Source organism: Heteronotia binoei, chromosome 11 (assembly GCF_032191835.1).
Source record: "Heteronotia binoei isolate CCM8104 ecotype False Entrance Well chromosome 11, APGP_CSIRO_Hbin_v1, whole genome shotgun sequence".
In the NCBI taxonomy this organism is placed as follows: Eukaryota; Metazoa; Chordata; class Lepidosauria; order Squamata; family Gekkonidae; genus Heteronotia; species Heteronotia binoei.
Genome location: NC_083233.1, coordinates 49,591,880 through 49,613,454, shown reverse-complemented (window position 1 = coordinate 49,613,454; position 21,575 = coordinate 49,591,880). Strand labels below are relative to the sequence as shown.

Here is a 21,575-nt window from a genome sequence, read left to right as displayed (position 1 = left end):
GGGGGAGAAGGCAGAGGTTGCCGGTAGCCATGTCTCCCCCTGCAGCATATTCTTCTGTCCTGCTTGTCCTCTGGATAGTGAAAGTTTGGGGCAGCTGGGTGTAGGAAGAGGTGTGTGCACAGCCAAGTGTGTCTTAGGTGGGAAAGCAGAAGTTGCCTGTAGCCACGTCTTCCCCTGCAGCATATTCTTCAGCCCCTCCCTTTTGGGGCCTTTGGCCTTATTGCCACCAAATAGATTCTACCTGTGAGAAGATGAACTGTTGTTCCCATGCAGTGGTATGGCTGCTATTTCTCTTCCCAACCTCCCCTTCCCATTCAGTCCTCACTGAGTGGCAAGTGGCTAGTGAATGTTTCTCTGGGTGTAGTAAAAGACTCCAGCTTGCCTGTTTTGCGTAAACCAGTGGGCATACTTCCCCCTCAGGGTTTTGCGTTTCATGAACATCAGGCAAATTGGTAGACTGAATGTGCAGACAGGCCACTCTGGAGGGAGAAGGCAATGCTTTATTCAAAAGCCAGACAAATCTTATTAGATTTACAAAGACTGTCAGATAACAAAGGCAATATGGGTTAATCTAGTTTTGTGAAGGATGTGAGTATTATATTGCTGTGGGAGAGGCAGAATGAAGCAAGAGTGCCATCTTCTGTTTGTTTTAATTGCAGGAACTTTATCCAAATCCCTTTACATCAGGAGATGGAGGAGATGGTATGTATGTTTTGCAGTCACCTTTTGCTTTCTTTCCTCTGGAAGCTGAAATCAATAGCTCTTTGTTCTCTGCTGATGCCTTCAGTTGCACATCACTGATAGCAATTGAAGGTGGCTCTGAGGCAGGTGGGGTGGTGGGGTGATGCTTATCTACCTATATTTTTGTCCTGCCATTCCTCCAAGAGGTTAGGGCAATGTACAAGCCTTTCCCCCTTTCTCCGGGGTGTCATACATGCAGTTCAGGGATTGAATCAGGCTCCGATCAGGGCCCCAAAGAACTGGCTGTCATCTGCTTCCTTCCTATATCTTGCTTCCTTCTGCATAACAATTTGCTTTGCAAGGCTTGCTCAACTGCACAGGAGCTACAGAGCAAAACCTCTATTTTCTCCGTTAGCTGAGGCTCCTCCCTTGGGGAGGAAGGGGGGAGGAACAGCTGGCTTTGGCAGGCTCTCTCAGTTGCACAGCTGAGCTACTGAGCCAAACCTCTCTTCCTTCTATTGGCTGAGGCTCCTCCCCCCATCCCCTGGGGAAGAAAGGAAAGAGCCAGAGCTTCCTTTGCCCAGTTCCCTGGATCCCATGGGCAGAATACAAAGAAAGCATCTTTAAGACCAAAGAGTGCTAACGTTTTAAGCATATTTTAAGTTTTAAAATATATTTTATATATATACATATATATTTGTTTGTCCATGTTCTTTATAAAATTTATATCTCTGCTACCTAATCTTAAATAGGTACACACATGGCCCACCCCAACATGGCTCGGCCCAACCCGACATGGTCCGTCCCAACAAGGTCTCATTTATGTAAGATCCAGCCGTCATAACAAATGAGTTTAACACCCCTGGTTTAACTTAAGGTTACCCACTGAAGGTCATGGCTGGCTCTCCTGGGTGGACCCTTACTACTACGCCATATTGATTCTCTGGAGAGCTGTAGTTCTGAATCCAGTTACTTGTAGAAAAGCAGGCCCATATCAGTGCAAAACGACTCTTGGATGGATTTGTTTCACTTGAACAGAAACCTCACTAACCTCTTGATATTGTGTGGCAAAATGCCAAGGAGTGTTTAAGGAACTGTTTATGATTTGACTGTTCAAAAAATTCCATCTGGTCTAGCAGAGCATCTTGTGCGAATCAGTGCAGCTCTTTGAACCGTGTCCGTGATCTAAACTTAAAAATAAGTTTAAGCAGTGCTCTTGTCCTTTTAAAGTCTCTGTTTTACATGCCAGGGGAACATACTGAAAAGATATTTTGGTTCTATTTCCCATTGCACTTTTTTAAATGAAAAGAAATCCCCATTATTGATATTGAAATATGCTAAAATAATGTTTCTTGTTTTTGTACACTTCCAAAACTTAGTTTCAGTATTGCTGGTTTATCTTTTTTCACTAAAGCAAAAGCAGGGAGGGAGGGGATTAATTTGTGTAAAGGAATAGAACTTCTTCACCTGTTGCATTGGTATTTTGGGGTTTGGAGAAACATCCCACATGTGTCTGAAGTGTTCTTGTGTCTGGGCAGCTGCATTTCTATGCTTGTTTCTGCTGCATTATTTATTCAGTTTCCCATGCTGGCCAGCTGCTTTTGATGAAGTAGCTTATAGTGCAGGCCTAAGAACATTTTCCTGGCAGCCAGTTGCATCAAGTAGAATTCTAAATAGTTGTGTTTAGGATTGCAGTGCTAGTCATCTCTGATTTACCTTGCCCACAACCATGAGACTGTGCTTGCAGCTCAGCTTTGTACCATGTATGTGGCAAGGCTTATCGATGTGAAATAATATTTGCAATTTTTAAAAGGGTGTTTCCCACCCTCAAGCCACAATCTGCATTAACCTGTGCCTACATTTAGTTTAAGAATTCTGAGCCTGTCCTTCAGTCAGGGCTCCCAAGGCATGTTAGAAATTAAATAGCAATTAAAACATAAAGAACAATAAAATCAGAAATGAAAAAGAAACAAAATCCATTACCTGTTTGCACTTAGTAGAGAAGTGAGACTGGAAGGCCCCTTTCATTGGCCTACTATTAGGCCCCTCCCTCTTTGAACTGTCTCCTGCAGTGGCAATTCCACCTGCTCATTATGTAAATTACCAGATGGCAGAACTATGTGTTATAAGTAGTTATGCTTCTGCTGTTTCCAGACTGCCACCTATAGAGAGCTTTAATTTAGGCAGATGAGCATGGGTGGAGAGACTATTTAACTCTTTCCCCAGTTTGTTTTCCCTGTTAAAAATCACTGTCCCTGGAGAAAATCTGCATTTTTCCAAGCAGGAGTAAAAGCACGTGAGGAGTGGTGATTTTCAATGGTGATGAGAAGACGTTTTCCTCTTCCCTTCCCTTCCCTTCCTGTTTCTTTTTCTTTTTGTGCTGCATGTATAATGTTGTAGGTAATTACTTTGAATTGTGAACCACCTTGAATGTGATGGCAAGAAGCTGCTATATAAGAAGAACCCTGATTACAAAATGTGCCTTGAAACTCCTTTTAGAAGAGCTTCCTAGAAGCATGCTGTTACATAATTAACTTGTTTCTGGCTTTTTTGTTTTGTTGCTGTTTCTGAAGCTCATCATGATTTGGGTCATTTTTATGGCTCAAGCTATGTGGCCTCCCCAGATGGGAGTCGAACCCCTGAACTTTCCCGCACCCAGGATGGCCTTTTGGTGGTTGAGATGGACTTAAATCTTTGTAGGCAAGTTGGTGACAAATGGAATTTTAAGGTAAGGCCTTCTCTGTGCAAATTTGCTCAGATTTCTTTCTTTCCTAAAAACATTTGACTGATTCAGTTCTCAAGGCAGCTTTTATTCCCTAACACCAGCTTCCAAAAAAATTAATCAAATCCAATATGATTGCCATAGTCCATGATACAATTTCAATAATCTACACTTTTAAATAAGCCCAATACCTTAATGAAAGAAAATGCAGTTTACCTGCCTCCTACATTCTGGCAGTGAGGGCATCCTACAAACCTCTGTTGGTAGGGCATTCCACAGCCTTGATGCTGCCAAAGAGATAGATTTCATGCTAAATATTAAAATAAACGATACAAATATGTTTCAAGTGACAAGATTAAATTGTCTTAACAGTCACGCACACTTGTAAGATGTGCACAAGAGGCCAAATGTTTCTTTCTTTTGCTGCCTTCTGCAAGCTCTAGATTGGTTCTGGTTTTCATTGTTGTTGTTATTTATTTGATGTATAAATTGCCCAATCCATGCTACTGCAAGGCTCTGGGCAACGTACAGAAGCATTAAAAACACTTGCCAAATAAAACAAAGACAAAATTTAAATGCATTATAAAAATAGATGGCGGATACTAATTATCCAGATTTGCAGACTGCCAGCCACTCCATGGGAAGGGGGCAAAGCAAAGATGAAGAACTGAGGAGAGTGCCAGCCAAGATGGAAACCATGGTTGTCCTCAACTAAAGGCCTGTGCACCTCTGCCTTGCAGGCCCTGCAGAATTGCATAAGATCCCACAGGGCCCTGATGGAATTTGACAGAGTTCCACCAGGTTGGGGCCAGGACCAAAAAGGCCCTGGCCCTAGTCAAGGACATTCAGATGTCTTTAAGGCCAGGGACCACCATGAAGAGCATAATGCCCTCCTGGGGACATAATGGAGGAGACAGTCTTGCAGATACATTCGTCCCTCACTGCTCAAGGCCTTATAGGACAATAACCAAACCTTGAATTCGACTTGGTATTCCACTGGGAGCAGCGCAGCATGGGATGTATATGTGCCATCCATGATGTTCCCATCTGGACTTGTACTGCCACATTTTGGACCAGTTGGAGTTTCCAGGTCAATCTCAAGGGCAGGCCAGCATAAAGCAAGTTACAGTGGTCTAGTCTGGAGTAGCCTAGTCTGGTATACGTTATCAGTGAGTGTAAAGTATGGAACTAGAAAAGAGGCAGGTGCATACTCATGAAGGAGGCATGATAGATTGCTTCAGATGGACTATGCCAATTCAAAACTACTTTAAGAGCAGACCTACCTGTCTGGGTTTGTAGGACTGGAAATCTTTAAATGTTAGACTCTTCAGATAACCAAGGATAGAAACTGTATATGACTGAAAGGGGGAGAAACTACTAAATTATTATTTTTTTTAATTATTGCACTTTTCCAAATGACAATTCCCCCCCTCAAAAAAAATCTGACAGCAATTAAAAACACATGAAAACAATACATAGCGAAAGCTAAAATTACAATAAAATGCATTGGTATAATCAGCAGCAAGTGAATCCAGTGAATCAAAGTCTCACACAAAAACCAAGGAATTGAGCGACTATTCCAAATACCTGACAAAATAGAAAGGTCCTTGCGTGGCACTCAGATACCAATAAGTGAAGATGCCAGGTAGATCTCATGGGGGACAATATCATAGAGTGTGGTACCACAGGGCCTATGCATCCCGGGACACCAACCGACTCATTTCAAGTGGTAGGAGAACCCAGAGCTTCTGAGGCAGATCTCAGTGCATAGGCAATTGAAGTTTCTGAGAGACCTTCAAAGATAATCCCACATAGAGTGCTTTCACACACACTAAATAATCAATTTTAATGCAATTTGCTATTAGATTTTACTGTGTGGAATGGAAAAATCCAGTTGCAAATGGTCACCATGTGAAAGTACCCTTTGACATGACCCAAGTGTGGACACAATTTCTTTCCAAAAAGGGATCCAGATCACATACCAGAAAAACTGCTGTAAGATGTTTTTAGTTACAGATAACATACAAAAACAAGGTACCCCACCCCCATGCTTTTAGCATAATCCTTTATGAGGATGCAGCTCCTACCAGAATAGGCTGAATGGCACCATCCTGGTCTAGAGAACTCCCCATCAACTAACACTAAGGCAAGCAGAGCATCTGGAGGCGCGATTCCTGTAGACCATGGCCTCTCCACTTCCTAGACCATCAAGCTTATGTTGGTCCTGTATTCTGAAGGCAACATTTGAGAGGGTTTGCACTACTTGCCCTATTCAGGTGGACTTCAGTAAAACAAGGATTAAGGCCTTCCTGCCATTTTCCTGAGGTATGTGATAGTAACAGTTATAGCTGAAGACTTGATGACACTCTGAGGAATTGGTGTGATACCCTTAATAGAGGCAATATGCAGTGGTGAAACCAGAGAGAGGAGATTAAAGACAAACACAGCAGATGTGCCAAGGGAACTGTGATCCCTCCTCCCTTGCTGCTCAAAGCCTGGCCAGTTTGCCATGCCTTCCCTGCTCTCACTAGCAGTAGTTTATCCCTCACTCCCTTTCACCATAAAGGTTTCCCCACACTTGCCTTTCACCATGAAATGGACTCCACACTGCTGCTAAAAGGGAGCCCTTCTGCCAACTCCAGGGAGTTGTTTCCATCAGACCTAAATGGCTGCTGTGGCAACAGTGAGAAAAGTATCTCCTCTCCTGGGAAAGGCTGCTGGGATCAATAACCAGATATTTTCCATCTCTGGGATGATTTCTGTGAGCTGCATTTGTAAGGCTGTTGTGGGCATTAGCATTTGATTTTTACAGCAATATATGATAAGTGATGGAAGAGCACTGAAGGTTTTTTCCTCCCCTTTCCAGATGACCGGGAGGTACGAGATGTATGCCAAGGAACTTGCTGCAGTAGTACAGCCTAACTTTGTACCTAATGTTATCCATGAGTGATTTTTCTTTGGAGCAATTTTTTCTTTACCTACTCACATGGAGTAGGGGAAGTATACTTCCTTTTCTCTTTCAGACATGATCTCTGTCTCTTGGTAACATTCCTCCAGGGAGAATGCCTCAAAAGGCATGAATCAGTTAGCTAATAGCAATCTTGACTCCCACTCCATTTGAATGGAAGGTGCATCCCTATGCAACACAGAATACTTTCAAAAACATCTTCAGACAGCTGGCATGAAAGTCTTCTCACCATTTTCAAAGGAGCCCCATTGTGAACTGTAGGGCCTGTTCAGTCATGTTGCATTTTTTATACAAGGTCCATAGGCTTTTAAAATATGTATAAAGGTAAAGGTAGTCCCCTGTGCAAGCACCGAGTCGTTACCAACCCATGGGATGATGTCACATCAAGACGTTTTCATGGCAGACTTTTACAGGATGGTTTGCCATTGCCTTCCCCAGTCATCTACACTTTACCCCCAGCAAGCTAGGTATACTGTGGTTTTAAAACCACCGTTGTTTAGGGCAGCTTCAAAGAAATGTTTTGATCTAGGGTTGCCTGAAGGATAGAAGGTAGGGTTGCCAGTGACCTGGAGGGAGAAAGAATATCTTCCCCTTTTAAAAAAGCTCCATGTTCAGAAATAGACAGTTGAAGCTTTTTCATGGCACAGAGGTAACTAACATCACCTGATAAATAATAATTTGAAAAAGGGCAGGACATTTTTCTTCTTGTAGTTGGAGGGCTGGAAGCTTACAATGGAACAGGTTTTTCAAATGTTTCACATAATAGCCCTAATCAGCCTTTGATCACTGGCCTACGTAACTCAGTTTTGTTGTTTAGTTGGCAGTGGTTCTCTGGCAGTTTTCTCAAAACATGCCATCCAAAAGACTTCTTTAATTTAATATTCAGTTTTTGCTTGCCAAGCAGGTGCTCAGAGGTAACTAAAATCACCTGGTAAATCATATTTTATAAAAAGGCAGGAGATTGCCCCCCCACCTCAATTGTTGGAGGGCTGGAAGCTTATAAAGGAAAAGTTTTTTCACACGTTTCACATAATGGCCTTAATCAGCCTTTGACCACTGGTCTATGTAGTTTTGTTCTGATTAGTTGGCAGTGGCTCTCTGGTGGTTTTCTCAAAACATGCTATTCAAAAGCCTTCTTTAATTAGTAATCAGTTTTTGCATGGCAAGGAGGTGCATTATGAGAGCCATGGCTCCTCCCCAGTTTTAATGAAAGGTTTTTACCCACTTGGGGAGCCCCCACCTCATCCTTCCTCAGCAGAGTATCTAAAGTGAAGACAAAAGGGAGGCACCTACTCCATAAATAAAACCTCATCAGGATCAAAGTGAAGACTGTGCAGTGCTGATGACCTGCAGCAGCTAGAAATGGGGGCTGCATCTGTGTATACCTTGTGGAATGTTTCTGCTACAGCTTTCTAAAAGTGATACAAAAGCCATTTAAATGACCTGTGTAAATTACATATCCCCTCGATTCTTCCTGTCCTCTACCCGATGAGGTACTTGGTGCTGAAGACTGAATTTTGAAGTTTCCTTTTTAGAAACTATTCACCACTGTGAAGCCTTTCAGCTTCTCTGAAAGAAGGAAGCGGCATGCATTTTGCTCTTGGATTACAACTTAAACCTTTATTGAGAGTGATTTAATTACAAAGTATATTTTCCATATAAAATTTCTCTATGTAAAATATTCCTTTTATTATGGACAAGAGTGAATGAAGGCCTGTTGTAACAAATAATTTGTTTGAATTCAGCAACCCAATAACAAGAAAAGAGTGAGGTTTAGATCTGTTTCCTAACTCAGGATCGCCTTTGATTTTGCACTGAATCCATTGCTTGCTTTTTTAGGCTTGTACCTGGTGTATGCTTAAGAGACCTTAATGGTGGAAGTGCACATTCAGCTTTCTTTGTACAATGCAGAAACGAGTTTGCTGCTTGTACCCTCCCCAGTAGTAGCTTCTGTTCTGTTATTAAGCCACTATCTGAAGAGAGGGGTTTTTGTTTTAACTGGCTGTAAAGGCCAATCTTCCAGGGTCACTTCCTTCATCACATCAAGGAATGAGGTAGTCATATCTACCAATAATTCATCATACATCTCTTGGCTTATGTGAAAGGTCTGAGTAAGAATCAGCAAGCAATTCTACTTATATTAACAAGTGCATTTAAATCCTGCATCTTTTACAGTGCTAGGACTCCTGTCTAGGGATATGCATTCAGTTCAGCTCAACTGAATACAACCCCGAATAACAACTGATTTGGCTGTATTTGGCTCTGTATATAGATGAATCAGATTCTCTGATCTGATTCAGCTGCTGAATACAGCAATGCCAAAAACTACTGAATCTATTCAGCAACTATTTCTCTCCATTATACCCTATGGGCCATTGAAGTCAGTGGCAAAATAGGGTATAATGAATGGGGGGAAGGGATTTGAGGGAGAGGCACCAAATTTGCAGGCGACTGCAGGAGCCTCTCCCCCAGAGAACCCCAAGTTTCAAAAAGATTGGACCCCAAAGTGGTTGTCCCCATTCCTCATTGTTTCCTATGATGGGGAAAACTTGTAAATGTAGGCAGCAGTCAGATTCTCCTAGAGAATCAATTCAGTGGAAAGTCAACTGTGGTGAGGATGCTTGTTTGCAAGGTGCATAACAATGCTATGTGCCCAGCAGAACAAGTGCTACTGTGGCAGTGCCAGTGCCACACACACAGGACTTTAGTTCAAATCAGGTTTGTAATTCAGAGAGATTCTCAGATTTGAACTACAGTCCTATGTGTGTGGCTACCAAATCTGATATTCAGAGATATCCCTCCCCTCCCCCCCAAAATTTTGCCCCCCAAATCTGAATTCTACCCAATTTTTTTCCCACATCCCTACTCCTGGACTTTAAAATAAAAAAATGGCCCTTTAGTATTATTAGCCTTAAAAGACTTCAGCAATGCCTTAAGCAAAAATGACTATTTTCCCCTTTACTGTTGAAAGTATACACCATTTTAACTAACAAAGCATAAATGATATTAGAAGACCGTCCTTTTGCCTGTTGTAGTTTTCAGATCCTGCCCTCCCTGCAATTCCCTTTGCTCTCCTTGCCCCCTCAAACTCCTTGTGAGCAGTCTCTTAATAGAAGAGCTGTAGGTAAGACAAGGAATTCAGAAAACCCAAGTGACACAGAACTCTTTGGATCCTGCCATAAAAGGTCACAACAGCAGGAGAGAAATGTTTACCCTTTTCTTAAGGTTTTTGCTTCTAGTGCAATGGGGTTCTTTGTTTTTTCCAGATTATTTAGAGCACTTGTCTTACCACATTCACTTTCTGGGGTGGATAAGATTTTGAACCCAAACAACATGGCACTTAATAGCACACACTTCTTTAAAAATCTACAAGTGAAGCTTTGCCACTGGTGTCTCCCTATTTCAGTTGTCTCTCATTGCCAGAATTTTGTTTTTTCTTCACTGGCTAATGTGTCACCACCAATTCTCTGTATTTGCAATACTTTCAAATAAAGTACACAGTGGGTTATGCTGTATGAAAATTTTATTTTATTTTAACCATTAGGGAAGCCTCTTCTGAGCATGAGTGTAGTACTGATGAGGTAGAAAGTGGGTTCTGGCTAGCACCTGTTCTAAAACTCAGCTAAGAGAAGTTTCCCTGTTTCAGTTCTAAAATCCAACTGCTAGCTGCCTCTGCCTTGGAAGTTCATGAACACGGTTAGCGATAGAGTTCTAGTCTCCAATTACAGGTCTGTAGAAGCGAATGAAGTTTCCCTCCCTACTTGCTAGCCCTGTGGTGATACTGCCAACTGCACGCACACTCACACAAGTGAATTTTAAAGCATCATTCTGTTGCCATGACATCAGCTTCTAGATATGTTCTGACAGCACAGTGCCAGATTGAAAGCAGAACAGTAAGGCTGGGCCTGTGGGTGGCCATTGGCAAGTTTCACTTTGGAGCTTTTCTTCAGAGTCTCCTGGTTGATGACTGTTCAAGTGGTAGCGATGCTGACCCCACTTCCCGTTAAACATGCTTAAAATCAAAGGTTTAAAAGATCTTTAATTGTGCAGTGTTAGAACTGCTAAGTTAGCAAAGGACTCTTTCAAAATTTATCTTGAGAATATTTAAGTTATTGAGAAGAAGCACAGTACATTCAGGATTCTGCAGCCCTTCCCCATAAACGGCACTGAGGAAGCAAGCAGAGTGGCTGAAAATAAGTGGGTGGCATGCGGTGATCAGATTCACACCACCACTTCCAAGGCGGCAGTGCAGTCACCATGCAACAACTTTCCCCTTCACCTACTGAAATCATCTTCTGAAAGCACTTCTAGCCTGCTGCCAACACAGCTATATATTTTACACACTTAGAAGTGAATTACTGAATGTGGAGATTCAGAAGAATGGCGTAACAACAAGGATGTCCCTTTCTGCTTCTGCTGTAGAATCCCTTTTGGACAACAAGGACTTCTTCCTCTTGCTGCCCACTTTCAAAAATAGTTTATTTCATTATGATCTGGGCGAAGGATGTGTCTTTATTTGTTGCTTCTTCCTGTGTCTACCCTTTCTCCAAATACCCCCAAGTGATGATTAACATTTAATGGATTTGGTTTCGGAGTTTTATTCCTGGGAAGGAAAAGGGTCTGACATCCAACAGGAAAAAAAGTCTGATTTTGCATTTTAAACTCAAGTGTGCAAAATTAAAATTAAATACATACACATTGTATGTATATAGCATAGTGTATGTACACAGGCTATTTCATCATCAAGAATAAAAAGATGGTGATAGGACAGCAATGTAGCTCTACCAGCGTCTCTAAAGCATCCCTTGTTTGCAAGCCTGCTGCAGTCTGGGAGCAAAGTCTCTGTAGCAGGAGTCCTGAGACAAGCCAGCTGCCCATATTGGTGCTGGGCAGGCTGGGCCAATGACAAACTGGAAGCACCAGACCCAGGTGTCAGCTGTCTGTGTAAATAAACAGGATGTCTTCATCTGTGCCGTAACTCGTTCTGGCTTCCTCAAAGTTATTGATGCTGGTGCTGCATGTTCCTGTGGGATAGGACCAATATGTATTCAGTGGGAATCAGGGTTTAAGAGAGACCAGAATGGGAATCCAGGCAGTGGAAATCCAGAGCTGGAAAGCAAGGCTATCTAATCAGCAGCCCCATACATGACAAATCAAGCAGCCTGTGCTTCAGAGACTGACTAGGGCTTGGGTCAAAGACTAGATGTTTCCATGGAATGCAATTTCCCCCCTACTGTAGCAGCCCCAGTTCCACAGAAATCCCGTTGTGGGAGAACCCCCAGAACAATTTCAGGAGGGATTTGGTGCTGCCTTGAGTGGGGGTGGGGGGAGAAGAAAAATCACACTCCCTGGTTGGAAATCCTTATGCTTGTAGAAATGTTAATCTGGATCCAACCCTATGCATTGCTAAGAACATCTTGTGATAACAACAAAAAACAGCCAATGTAAAATATTTTAAAATTATTGTTCTAGCACATTTTTATCCTATTTTTCCTTCCAAGGACGGACTGATTCATTAATATTTTGAGTATTTTATCTGACTGTGCTTCTGCGCTATATCATCATAAGTCATAATTCTGGATGTGGCAGGATATAAATCTTTTAATAAATAAAAAAGCTTCTTGTAGTATACCTAGGAACTTCCCCCCCACCCGTCCTTTTTCTTCTCACAACAACTTTGTGAGGTAGGCTAGGTCAAGAAAAAGGAACTGCTGATCCAAGATCACCTAGTGAGCTTTGTGGCAAGGTGAGAATGTGAGCTGGGATCTCCAGTCACTCACACTGTAGCTATTAATCCACATGGACTACAAGATCACAGCGGACAACTTTAACTAGCATTAATTGAAATTTAAAAAGTTCACAGAACTGGAGAGGAGGAGAAACCAGAGCTTGGAAGCAGGGGGTGGTTACTCACGATCAGCATAGGCAGGGTTGTTGTAATAAATACTCCCTGAAGCTTCATTGTAGCCACACAACACAATGAAGTGGCCCTGGTAGTCGGGGCTCCTGCAGAAGCACTTCTGTCCAATTGGGAGAAAGCAGCAGTATTTGACTGGGCTGGAGCACAGGTCACACAGCAACAGGACTGCATTCACCAGCACAATGGCAACGTGGCCTTGGGCCAAGTGTTCTTGGATGTCTCGGATAGTCACTGTGCTGCGGAAAGAGAGAATGTAGGCTAGGAGAGCTGCTAGCCAAGAAGCTAAGGCCATCAAAACATCAATTATGTCCCTAGTGCTGTTTGAGGACCAGAATAGATGCTGAGCATTTTTTGCTCTTGGAGGCCATCTGGATAGTATACTTAAAGACAATAACTCCTGAGGCAACTTTGGCAGAATGCCTGTACAACATATGCTGAATTGCATCACCTAGCCATTGATGGGCATTTCCACCTGAAGGAACTCTTCCAGTTAGCATCTGATGTGGAAAAGGAATGCAGTTTAAAAGAGCTCCTTGTTCATTGCCTCTCCCAAAGGTTAAGTTGACCACTGCAATAAGAATTTATTTATTCTTCGCATTTATATCCCGCCCTCCCCGCCGAAGCAGGCTCATATATTCTATAACTGGGTCTACCTTGAGGACTCCCTATTTGGGTGGAAAGGCATCATATAAATGTTTTAAATAAGTAATAAATTGATCTTGAATCTGTGCAAGTGAAAAGCATGTTACAAATTTTGGCTTATAACTAGATTTGTTAAAATTCCACATGCTTAAACATATTAATTCTGTTCCATCTTTGCATAAAGCTTATGCTATAATGCATCAAGGACAGGAGATTAGAGCTACAATCCCTGTGCTGATGAGAAAATTCCAACCATGAGTGCATCCAAATAAATTTTTTGGATTGTGACTACAGAATGGTGCACTTCATTCTGGAATAAGGATGTCTCGACTCGCATTAAAAATCTGCATGTTGACACTCATTGGCACGTTAGCCCTGAGTAAATGATTTTTTTAAATGATCTTTTTACCTGATAACTTGTTTGTACTTGTAATTAAACACTATTATTCTTTAGCTGTGGCCATGAGGCCTGAATGTTAGAATACATCTAAACTGTTCATAAAACAACTGAATGTTTTGCAGAAGCCTTGGTCAGACAAGACAGAAGCTCCCAGCCCCCAAGTTTCAAATGCAGTTAGCTGTTTCTGTCTTTTCAGCAGGCAATGGATTTCAGAACTGTTAGCGAAACACCCACATAAGACCTTTCCCTCTGTTGCTAATCTTGCCTGCTGAAAAGACCATGGAAGATGATGTCTTCCATATCACTTTGAACATGCTATTTGGATCTGATCCACAGCCATTGGGCTCTTCAGCTTCTCCTTCGACCTTTCCAGTCCAGACGCATGCCCTCTCTCACTTTTGGCATTCCTTTCCTCTTATCTCAATGCCAAAGAAACTTATAGTATCAGCTGCACACTGTCAGTACTTGCCCCAACCTAGCCTTCGTGTGGGAGGAAGATTCCTCAAGGCTTGAGGAACCCTCTCCATGGTCTGCACTATACCCAAGCCTCCTTTCTCTGACAGCAGGCTCCTGTTTAGGAGCCAGTGAAATAAGCCGAAGAGGAACTCCATCTCCACAATCCCTACAGTCTCCCCCAGGAATGAAGGCAGCAGAGAGCTGGTGTCACGTGGTCCAGACAAAATAGAGGACCGCATACCTGGCAGCTCAAAGCATCCTGCAGTCTTGTCTCGTTTCTGTATCTTTGCAAGATTCTGCTCCAACTCTCGTTACAGCAAGGAGTGGGGTCTTGCTCTCCCTATATAAACCTTAAGTCAAACATTAGCCTTTGCTAGATCAACATCAGTCTAACCCGTGTGAAGTCCTGGACAGCTTGCACCAAGGTTTCTACTCTAACACTGAGGGTAAGCTTCAGCTTAGTCTGATTTTGGCCTACTGCCAGAGACTGTTTGCATCCCTGATGGACCAGGTACAAGACCAAATACACACTCTGCCTCCATGTGGGTAGAAAAAAGACTAAGAAAACAAATCTTAAGCACGCCTGGACCAATTTCCCACTGGAGCTTTAATCCTGGTTTAACTCTGTCCCCAAACTGACTTTCTACACTAGAATCATAGAGTCATAAAGTTGGTTTCTCTGCTTCTATGATTCTACTGTTGAAGGTCAGTTTGAGGACAGAGTTAAACCAGGATTAAAACTCTAGTGCGAAATTGGTCCTGCAAACTCAGTGGGACTTCAAAGTAAACATTCTTAAGATGATGCTGTAAGAGAACAGAAAAATAAAGCCAGCTCTTCACAACTTGATGCTCATCTGGATGAGTGACTACAACTGACGGGCAATATAAAATCTGTTAGCAGCTGCAACTTTTCATAGGACTGGTTAATCCTGTTCAGAGTTACTCTGCCTCAAGACTTGCCAGTCATTTTCATGATTTTTCAGTTAATGGGGAAAGAATTAAAAATCTTTCCCCATGAACATGTAGATGGTACCTGTACTCAGCAGAATCCCAACTTTAGTTTAAAAGAGTAGCAAAGTACTCCCATCTGGAGAGACAAGGCAACTGCAGCCTTGTTGATATCAATGTTAACAAGAGAATAAATTGCAAAGAATTCCACAGACTTTGCTTCCAGGAAAATACGCACAGGATTAGGATGCAAGAGTTGAGAGATTTGTTTCTCAAACTTCACTGCATTTTTATCCTGTTCCTCCTCAGGGTGGTAGACAGAGTTCTTCCCTTGTCATCTGGGTCTCTCCAATTCCAGTCTGACATTAACCTAGTTTGCTCCCATTTCTCTAAGCCCAGATGAAAATTCAAAGGAAGGCTAACTTGAGAGCTTTCACATTTTAGAGCTAACTATTCCAGAAGAGCTGGCCCATTTGCACAACAAAGCCAAAAAAGGAAAAGACACCACCAAGAGCTCACCACTTCTCCACCAGCACCTTGCAGGATTTGGCTTGTGCAAATAGCTGGTTGACTCGGTTCTCCTCTGTGTCAAAGTGTTTCCTGTAAAATGACTGAACAAAGAAGACAATTAGCCTGGTCAGACTGACTTTCAGCAGGAACATATCTGCAACAAGTGACTTTTGAAGGAACCAAGCTATTCCAGAAGGTGCTTCTCCACTGAGGGGTACACAACTGTGGGATCTAGAACCACACAGCAGTTCAGCAGAAGCAAAAGTCAGACAGACCGGAATGTTCATGAATTGCAAAAAACAAACTATTTTTAAGAACATAAGACAAGCCCTGCTGGATTAGACCAGTAGTCCAGCATCCTGTTTCATACAATAGCCAACCAGTTGTTGTGGACAGACAACAGAACACAGAAGCCAAAGCCTTCCCTCTGATGTTGCCACTTGGTACTGGTATTCAGAGAATTTGGAGGATCCCTTTACTCACCATGGATAGTAGCTATTAATGGACCTATCCTCCATCTGTCTAACCCCCTTTTAAAGCCATCTATTTGTGGCCATCACTACTCACACTGGCAATGACTTCAATAATTTAATTACTCATTGAGTAAACAAATACTTCTTTTTGTCTATCCTGTTTCTATCGGTTGGCCCCCTAAGTTCTGGTATTATTTTATCTCCTTCTATCCACCTTATTCACCCCATCCATAATTTTATAAATCTCTGTCATGGTCCCACCTCTTAGCCTTTTTTCTAAACTAAAACATCCCAGACCCTTCAGCCTTTCCTCGTAGGAAACCCCTAAATCATCTTGGTTACTCACTTTGGTACGTCTTCCGATTTTGCAATGTCCTTTTTGAAATACATCAACCAGAATGATATACAGTATTTCAACTGAGGCTGCACCATAATTCTATACAAAGGCAGCACACCATTTGCTGTTTCATTCCCAATCCCTTTCCTAATAATCTCCAGCATGAGGTTCGCCTTCTTCACCGCTGCTGTGGTGCTCCTAAGGAAACCTGATACGGCCATCAAAAAGAATCCCTGCCTTCACTTTGCCAGAGAACCAGAATTTGGGTAACATCAGCATTTCACTGTTAGAAACAGGAAACTGACCTGGGTCTTATAACCCTTGTCTACCCCCAGGGTCTGTGTGCAGAATCTGTGCTTCACACCAAAGTGGCGCATTAAGTAGGCCAAGTCAATGGTCCAGATGCTTTTTGTCAAACGGAGTTCCTGAATGGCCTTCTGAAATTCATCATCATTCAGAAGATTCAGGTATCTGAGGTTAAATAAAAAGGGGTGGATGCAATATTAGGTAAAAAAGAGCATTTCGGAACATTTCTTATGGCACATGGGAAACACAGAATTATAGGATCAGTCTAAATGGACAGACATTCCACTACCAAAACGACCCAAAATTCAAATCAGTGGAATGTTAAATGCTTGCTTGCTTCTGGGACTTTGTTCTTGTCTTAATAGGGTAATGTAGCTGAATTGTTTATACAAAAATGTATTTTAGAGCTGTTTATAACCCACTGGTTTATGTAAATGCAAGAGGGACCAGAGAAGAGGGTCTGATAGCTACATGTTGGTTGCTCGTAGATGGGCGGTTAAAGCTGCCCTGGGAATGGCAGGCAGAAGGATCTAAAGAACATGTCTACACATGCACATCTACCTGCCATCTCCGTCCTGCCCCCAAGCCATCCCTGACTTACTGGGAGCCAGCTCAAAAAGGCACCACTTTGAAAGTGGTGCCTTTTTGCTGGGACGCCTCCAAGGCGCTCCCCAGCCATCTGGACAGCTGGGAAGCACCCGGAGAGTGCCCAGGGAGCTGTGAGCAGGGCACATGAGCACTCCAGATGCTCCCCAGAGTGCCCACAGCCTGTCCCTCTTCTGCAGACTGTTGGGACACTCCTGGGTGCTCCTTTTCTGGCTGGCTCACTTCTGGGTCAGCTTGATGCCATCCTGAGCCAGCTGTCTGTTAGAGGCTGTTAGGTGTTTGTTTGAACCAGTGAGACACTGGAGGATAAAAGTAAATAACTTGGCAAAGTTTCCTCATGCCCATGGCTTTCTGTATCTATAGTTCAGTGTTACAGCAAACATTAGGGTTCGCCACTATGGTCTGAAATAACCAGGCCTCTCCTGAGATCACAGTTTGAAGTGGGCTTGCAAGCCATCAGTTTTGAACAACCTGGTCAGCTCTAATGTTAGCCCCAGTAAGACCATAACCCTGAACTATGATTAGCACAAACCCTGGGAGGGTAGGGGAAACACACGAGCCTGCAGTGCATTCCCAGTGTGCAAACCACGATGATGTCTGAACCAGACCTGCATTGTGGCAGTAAGAAGAAAGACAAAGGAAAAAATTGGTGGTAGGAAAAACTTCAGGAACAGTGGGAGAGAGCAGCTCATTCAGGATCAAGGTTAAAGGGTCACCTGGCAGTGAGAAGAAACTTGCAGGAAAAGCCACTGGAATTCAGAAATGAAGAGGAAAGAGAGTGGTTTGGATCTTCAGGAAAGGAAGTTTGGTTTCTGGAAACTGCTTGGAATGGGTAGGGCAAGAGGAGAGGCAGGTTACAAGTAGTCAAGATGGGAAATTACCAGCGCATGGACTAACGTCTTGGCAGAAGGGATGGAGAGAAATGAAAATCTTCTGCTTCTTATCTATTAAGTAGACATCTAAATATTCTCCTGCACCTAAAGCTCATGTTCCTCTGTGGAAGGAAAGACGAGTTCAGCAGGACAGCTAGCAGGTTGGAAAAATGAAACCCAGGCAACACAACACAGAAAATCGGAACCATTGTTATTTGTGGATCACAAATGGCAGCAACTTTGTGGAATGGAAAATGGCAAGATATGTACAACACATGAACAGGACAAAAGCTATTTGTTGATTACAATTACTTAAAGAACAATGCAAATCAGTGGCATGATACAAGATGTAAACCAATGAGGGAAATAATGGTTTTCCAGTTTTTTTACACCCAATAGATCAGTCCCTGATAGAAGCAAAAGGTCCATGTTTTTCTCCTCTCACAACTGAGAAGCTGGCACTACAGCTAGTCACACATGTTTAAAAGGCCAGCAACCTTCACGGTTGTTCAGATCCAGGAGCTATCTTGCTGGTAAATGCTATCATTAGCCCTAGCCCAGTTTACTTACTGCAGTACCATCCTGGAGCAGGCCAGTCCACAGTCCCAATGGTACCACTGCTGAAGCACTGGCACTTTCAACTGCACTTGGTCCCCTGCACCAAAAAAAGAGACAGCAGTGAATGAACAGTATGGCAGAAAAACATAGACATTCTTCTGCATGTTTATTCAAGAGCAAGTGTGAGTGTAGTGGTAAAGAGAAGCAGACTCTAATATGGAAAATCAGGTTTGATTCACTACTCCTCCACATGAAGCCTGCTGGGTGACCTTGGGTCAGTCACAGTTCCCTCAGAACTCTCTCAGCCCCACCTACCTCACACAGTACCTGTTGTGGGAGAAGACAGGAAGGAGATTGTAAGCCACTCTGAGATTTCTTAAGGTGGAAAAAAGTGAGGTATGGAAATCAACTCTTCTTTTTCTTGTTCTATTTTCCCCTTGGGGGAACCTAATCTTTCATTCCATTGTGTAGAAATCTGCATGTAATTTTTTTTACATGCCAGAGAACCTAATTTAAATAAAATTTATGAAGGTGGTTATGCGAACAGCTATCATAAAATAGCAACCTTAGAGGGGGATTATTTAAAGTGTTCAAGACATGGAAGTAGGGGCAAATGTTTATCACGACTGTTTTTTCACAGAAAAAAATGCATTACTAAAAATGCAGTATTAGCATAGCAAATGAATTAGAAAACAGCCAACTGGGCAGTTTCAAAGTTGTAGTTTGATATCTAGGGCTAGTAATACGGGGGGAAAAAATCTCTTTCATATGCGCTATTTAAACCCCACTATATAAGCTTTGCTGATTTCCCCACCCCTAATCAAATATTTCAAGTCTACTACTTTGGACTAATACCACTGGCAATGATCTCCTGTATCTCCTGTAAACAATAGCCATGTTAGCATCTCTGCATAGGGGGCATAAATCCATCCATTACTGAAAAAAAAAAACACAAGATGCTGTGATAGGCCCAAAGCAGATTTTCAAGAGGTACAGCTGAAACAAAGTAGGGATGGTCAGCATTTCAGCACCTGTGCAGCCTAAAGGGCAGCCTTTTCTCTACAATTCAGTTGATGAAATGATTATGGCCAACCTCAATTCCTTTCAGACTGGATCTCGGCTAATTCAAGAGATGCTGAAGGGCTAACGTGCAAGTCTGTTTTGCACTTGTAGCTTGATCTATGCATTTTGACACAAAGAAAATAAGTTTGGATCAGTGACAACATTCTCTGTGGTCTTTAGCACTAAGTGCTGTGTTACAGCTAGATTCATTTGAAAGTCTAAGATACAGCACATTATTGATGTTTCCAGGATTAGGACCTGAATTGTAACAGAGTATGTTCAGGGCAACACTGAATGTTCACAAGTTCAGCTATACAGGGAATTTCTAGCATATCTAACAGTATTTCTGGGTTCATAATGAATACAAACTCCCCAAAATAACCTGGAGTTACCTGTTTTTATCAGGACCTCTCATTATAAATTCTAGAAAGGAGTGTTACACTTGTAAGGAAAACTATAAAAATACAATTTATTATGAGGAGGTAAAATTAAACTCAGCATTCAAAACAGGCTTTTCATCAGCTGAATGTACAACTACAATTAATATATTTACTTCCTTGAATAATGAACTTCCTATCAGGAAGGCGGTGAAATCAGGAAGTCAATCTATATAATTTCCTAGGTGTGCAGAAAAATGTGTGCACATCCAAAAAATGGCCTAAAGAAAACACAGAGTATTTGTTACCTTTCAGGAGCCACATAAGGGGCAGGAAGAGAAGAGAACTGGCTTTATTGGGCCTCTAACGGATTGTAAAGTCTGGTTTAAGGACCAGTTTAAAGACCAATCTGGCGGGACAATGATCCTCATGGGACTATGCACATGGGCTTTGAGAAAAACACCACTCACAAGTTTAATCAGCCCGTCCCGGTTTAATGTCAACAAGAGCTACAGATGTGCACACTAAGCGTGCATACGCCCTGTTTACGCGAGACGATGAGTCCGTGCAAAAAGCGCACCAGGAAGATCTATTACCAGGTCAGCGGCACGTTCAAACCCGGCTTAACTTAACACCCTGGAGGACGGCACAGAGTGGCGGCTTCGAGGGGAGTCTGCAGACTGGAGGAAAAGCGCTTCCTTCAAGCCTGTCACTAAGCCACCAAGCCACCCGGCCTGAGGTGACATCCAGGGGCAGAGCCGGCCTTGGTGGGGACCGCGACACAACAAACATCTTCACCCCTCCATCTCCGCTGAGCGCCAGGGCGCCCGGCGGGCGAAGGGAAGATTCCCCCCTCCCACGCACACCCGTCCAGGACCATGCACACGTTACGTGTCGTTTTGCAAATCTTTCCCCGGATTTTTCTTTAGCAACAACCGCGGGGGGGGGGAGGCTTCAGAGGGGCCAGGTGAGCAAGGCGGCCCCAGGGGCTTAGGGCAGGGACTGCTCGTTTGGCCCCGGACACCAACGGAGGAAGATCTCCCGTAAGCGCGTAGCACCGCCTTGATGCCGCGCACAGGCAGACCTGGCGCTTTGCACATACTCTGTGGGCTTCTCGCTGCGTCCTTTCTAGCTCTTGACCGACCTGCGGGCGGCTCCGCCTCCTCTTTGGGACTCTTCATGGCGGGCGGGCGCAGGACCAAGGAACCGCTTAGGGGGCAGCCGCGGGCCCGGTCATGTCTCCCACGGCGGCGGCTCTTCCGCCTGCTCCTCTTCCACCCTCCCTCCCGGGCCGGCAGAGGCGGAGCCGCCCAGTGGCGGGAGGCGAGGCGGTCTGGTAGGGCGGGCTGCGTTCGCGATGTGCTCCCCTAGCATAGCAAAAGCTTGGAGGCACGGCCACAATAGCTGGCCACAGCAGAGATGGCCCTTCCTGGCAACTAACCCCTTCCCCGCCCTTTCTCTTTTTTTATCATGCAGTGGTTGAGGAAATTCTGTTTCACTGTATCTGAGGAAGTGTGCTTGAACACGGAAGCTTATACCTTGAATAAAGCTATGTTGGTTTTAAAGGTGCCACTATTGGACCCAAACTATGTTTCGTCACCGCATATATTCACACATTACTGTTTCCGACACGATATGCTCAATGAGGGCTGTTGGCGGACTGCTCTTCTTCATGTCGGGCAAAAGGAGCTGCTGGGGTCGAGCGCGAAACTGCAGCAGCCTTTGTCAGGTTCATGG

General features: G+C 43.4%; 2 protein-coding genes across 2 annotated transcripts in view; one reads left to right on the top strand and one right to left on the bottom strand.

Moving 5' to 3' along the window:
- UPB1 (beta-ureidopropionase 1) overlaps positions 1–9,886 on the top strand; it is a 50,213-nt gene extending 40,327 nt beyond the window's left edge. The window contains exons 8-10 of the mRNA XM_060249682.1: positions 660–702; positions 3,255–3,409; positions 6,270–9,886. Of these exons, the coding sequence (XP_060105665.1) occupies positions 660–702; positions 3,255–3,409; positions 6,270–6,353 (282 nt within the window). The 3' untranslated portion in view covers positions 6,354–9,886. The remainder of the gene's footprint in view (positions 1–659; positions 703–3,254; positions 3,410–6,269) is intronic.
- On the bottom strand, positions 9,877–21,134 carry GUCD1 (guanylyl cyclase domain containing 1). The gene is made up of 6 exons (XM_060249683.1): positions 20,983–21,134; positions 18,412–18,496; positions 16,363–16,528; positions 15,257–15,348; positions 12,286–12,527; positions 9,877–11,395 (listed from the first exon to the last, which is right to left on the bottom strand). Exons 1-6 carry the CDS (start codon positions 21,017–21,019, stop codon positions 11,304–11,306), a joined length of 714 nt encoding a protein of 237 aa, XP_060105666.1. The 5' UTR covers positions 21,020–21,134; the 3' UTR covers positions 9,877–11,303.
- Between the last annotated feature and the right edge of the window lie 441 nt (positions 21,135–21,575).

Excerpts from the sequence above, each read along its gene's own strand:
- GUCD1 (XM_060249683.1), bottom strand. The coding sequence starts at position 21,019 with ATGAAGAGTCCCAAAGAGGAGGCGGAGCCGCCCGCAG. Across the intron at positions 15,349-16,362 it reads ACAAGGGTTATAAGACCCAG|TCATTTTACAGGAAACACTT; the intron begins GTCAGTTTCCTG and ends TTCTTTGTTCAG. Across the intron at positions 11,396-12,285 it reads CAACCCTGCCTATGCTGATC|GAACATGCAGCACCAGCATC; the intron begins GTGAGTAACCAC and ends CCTATCCCACAG.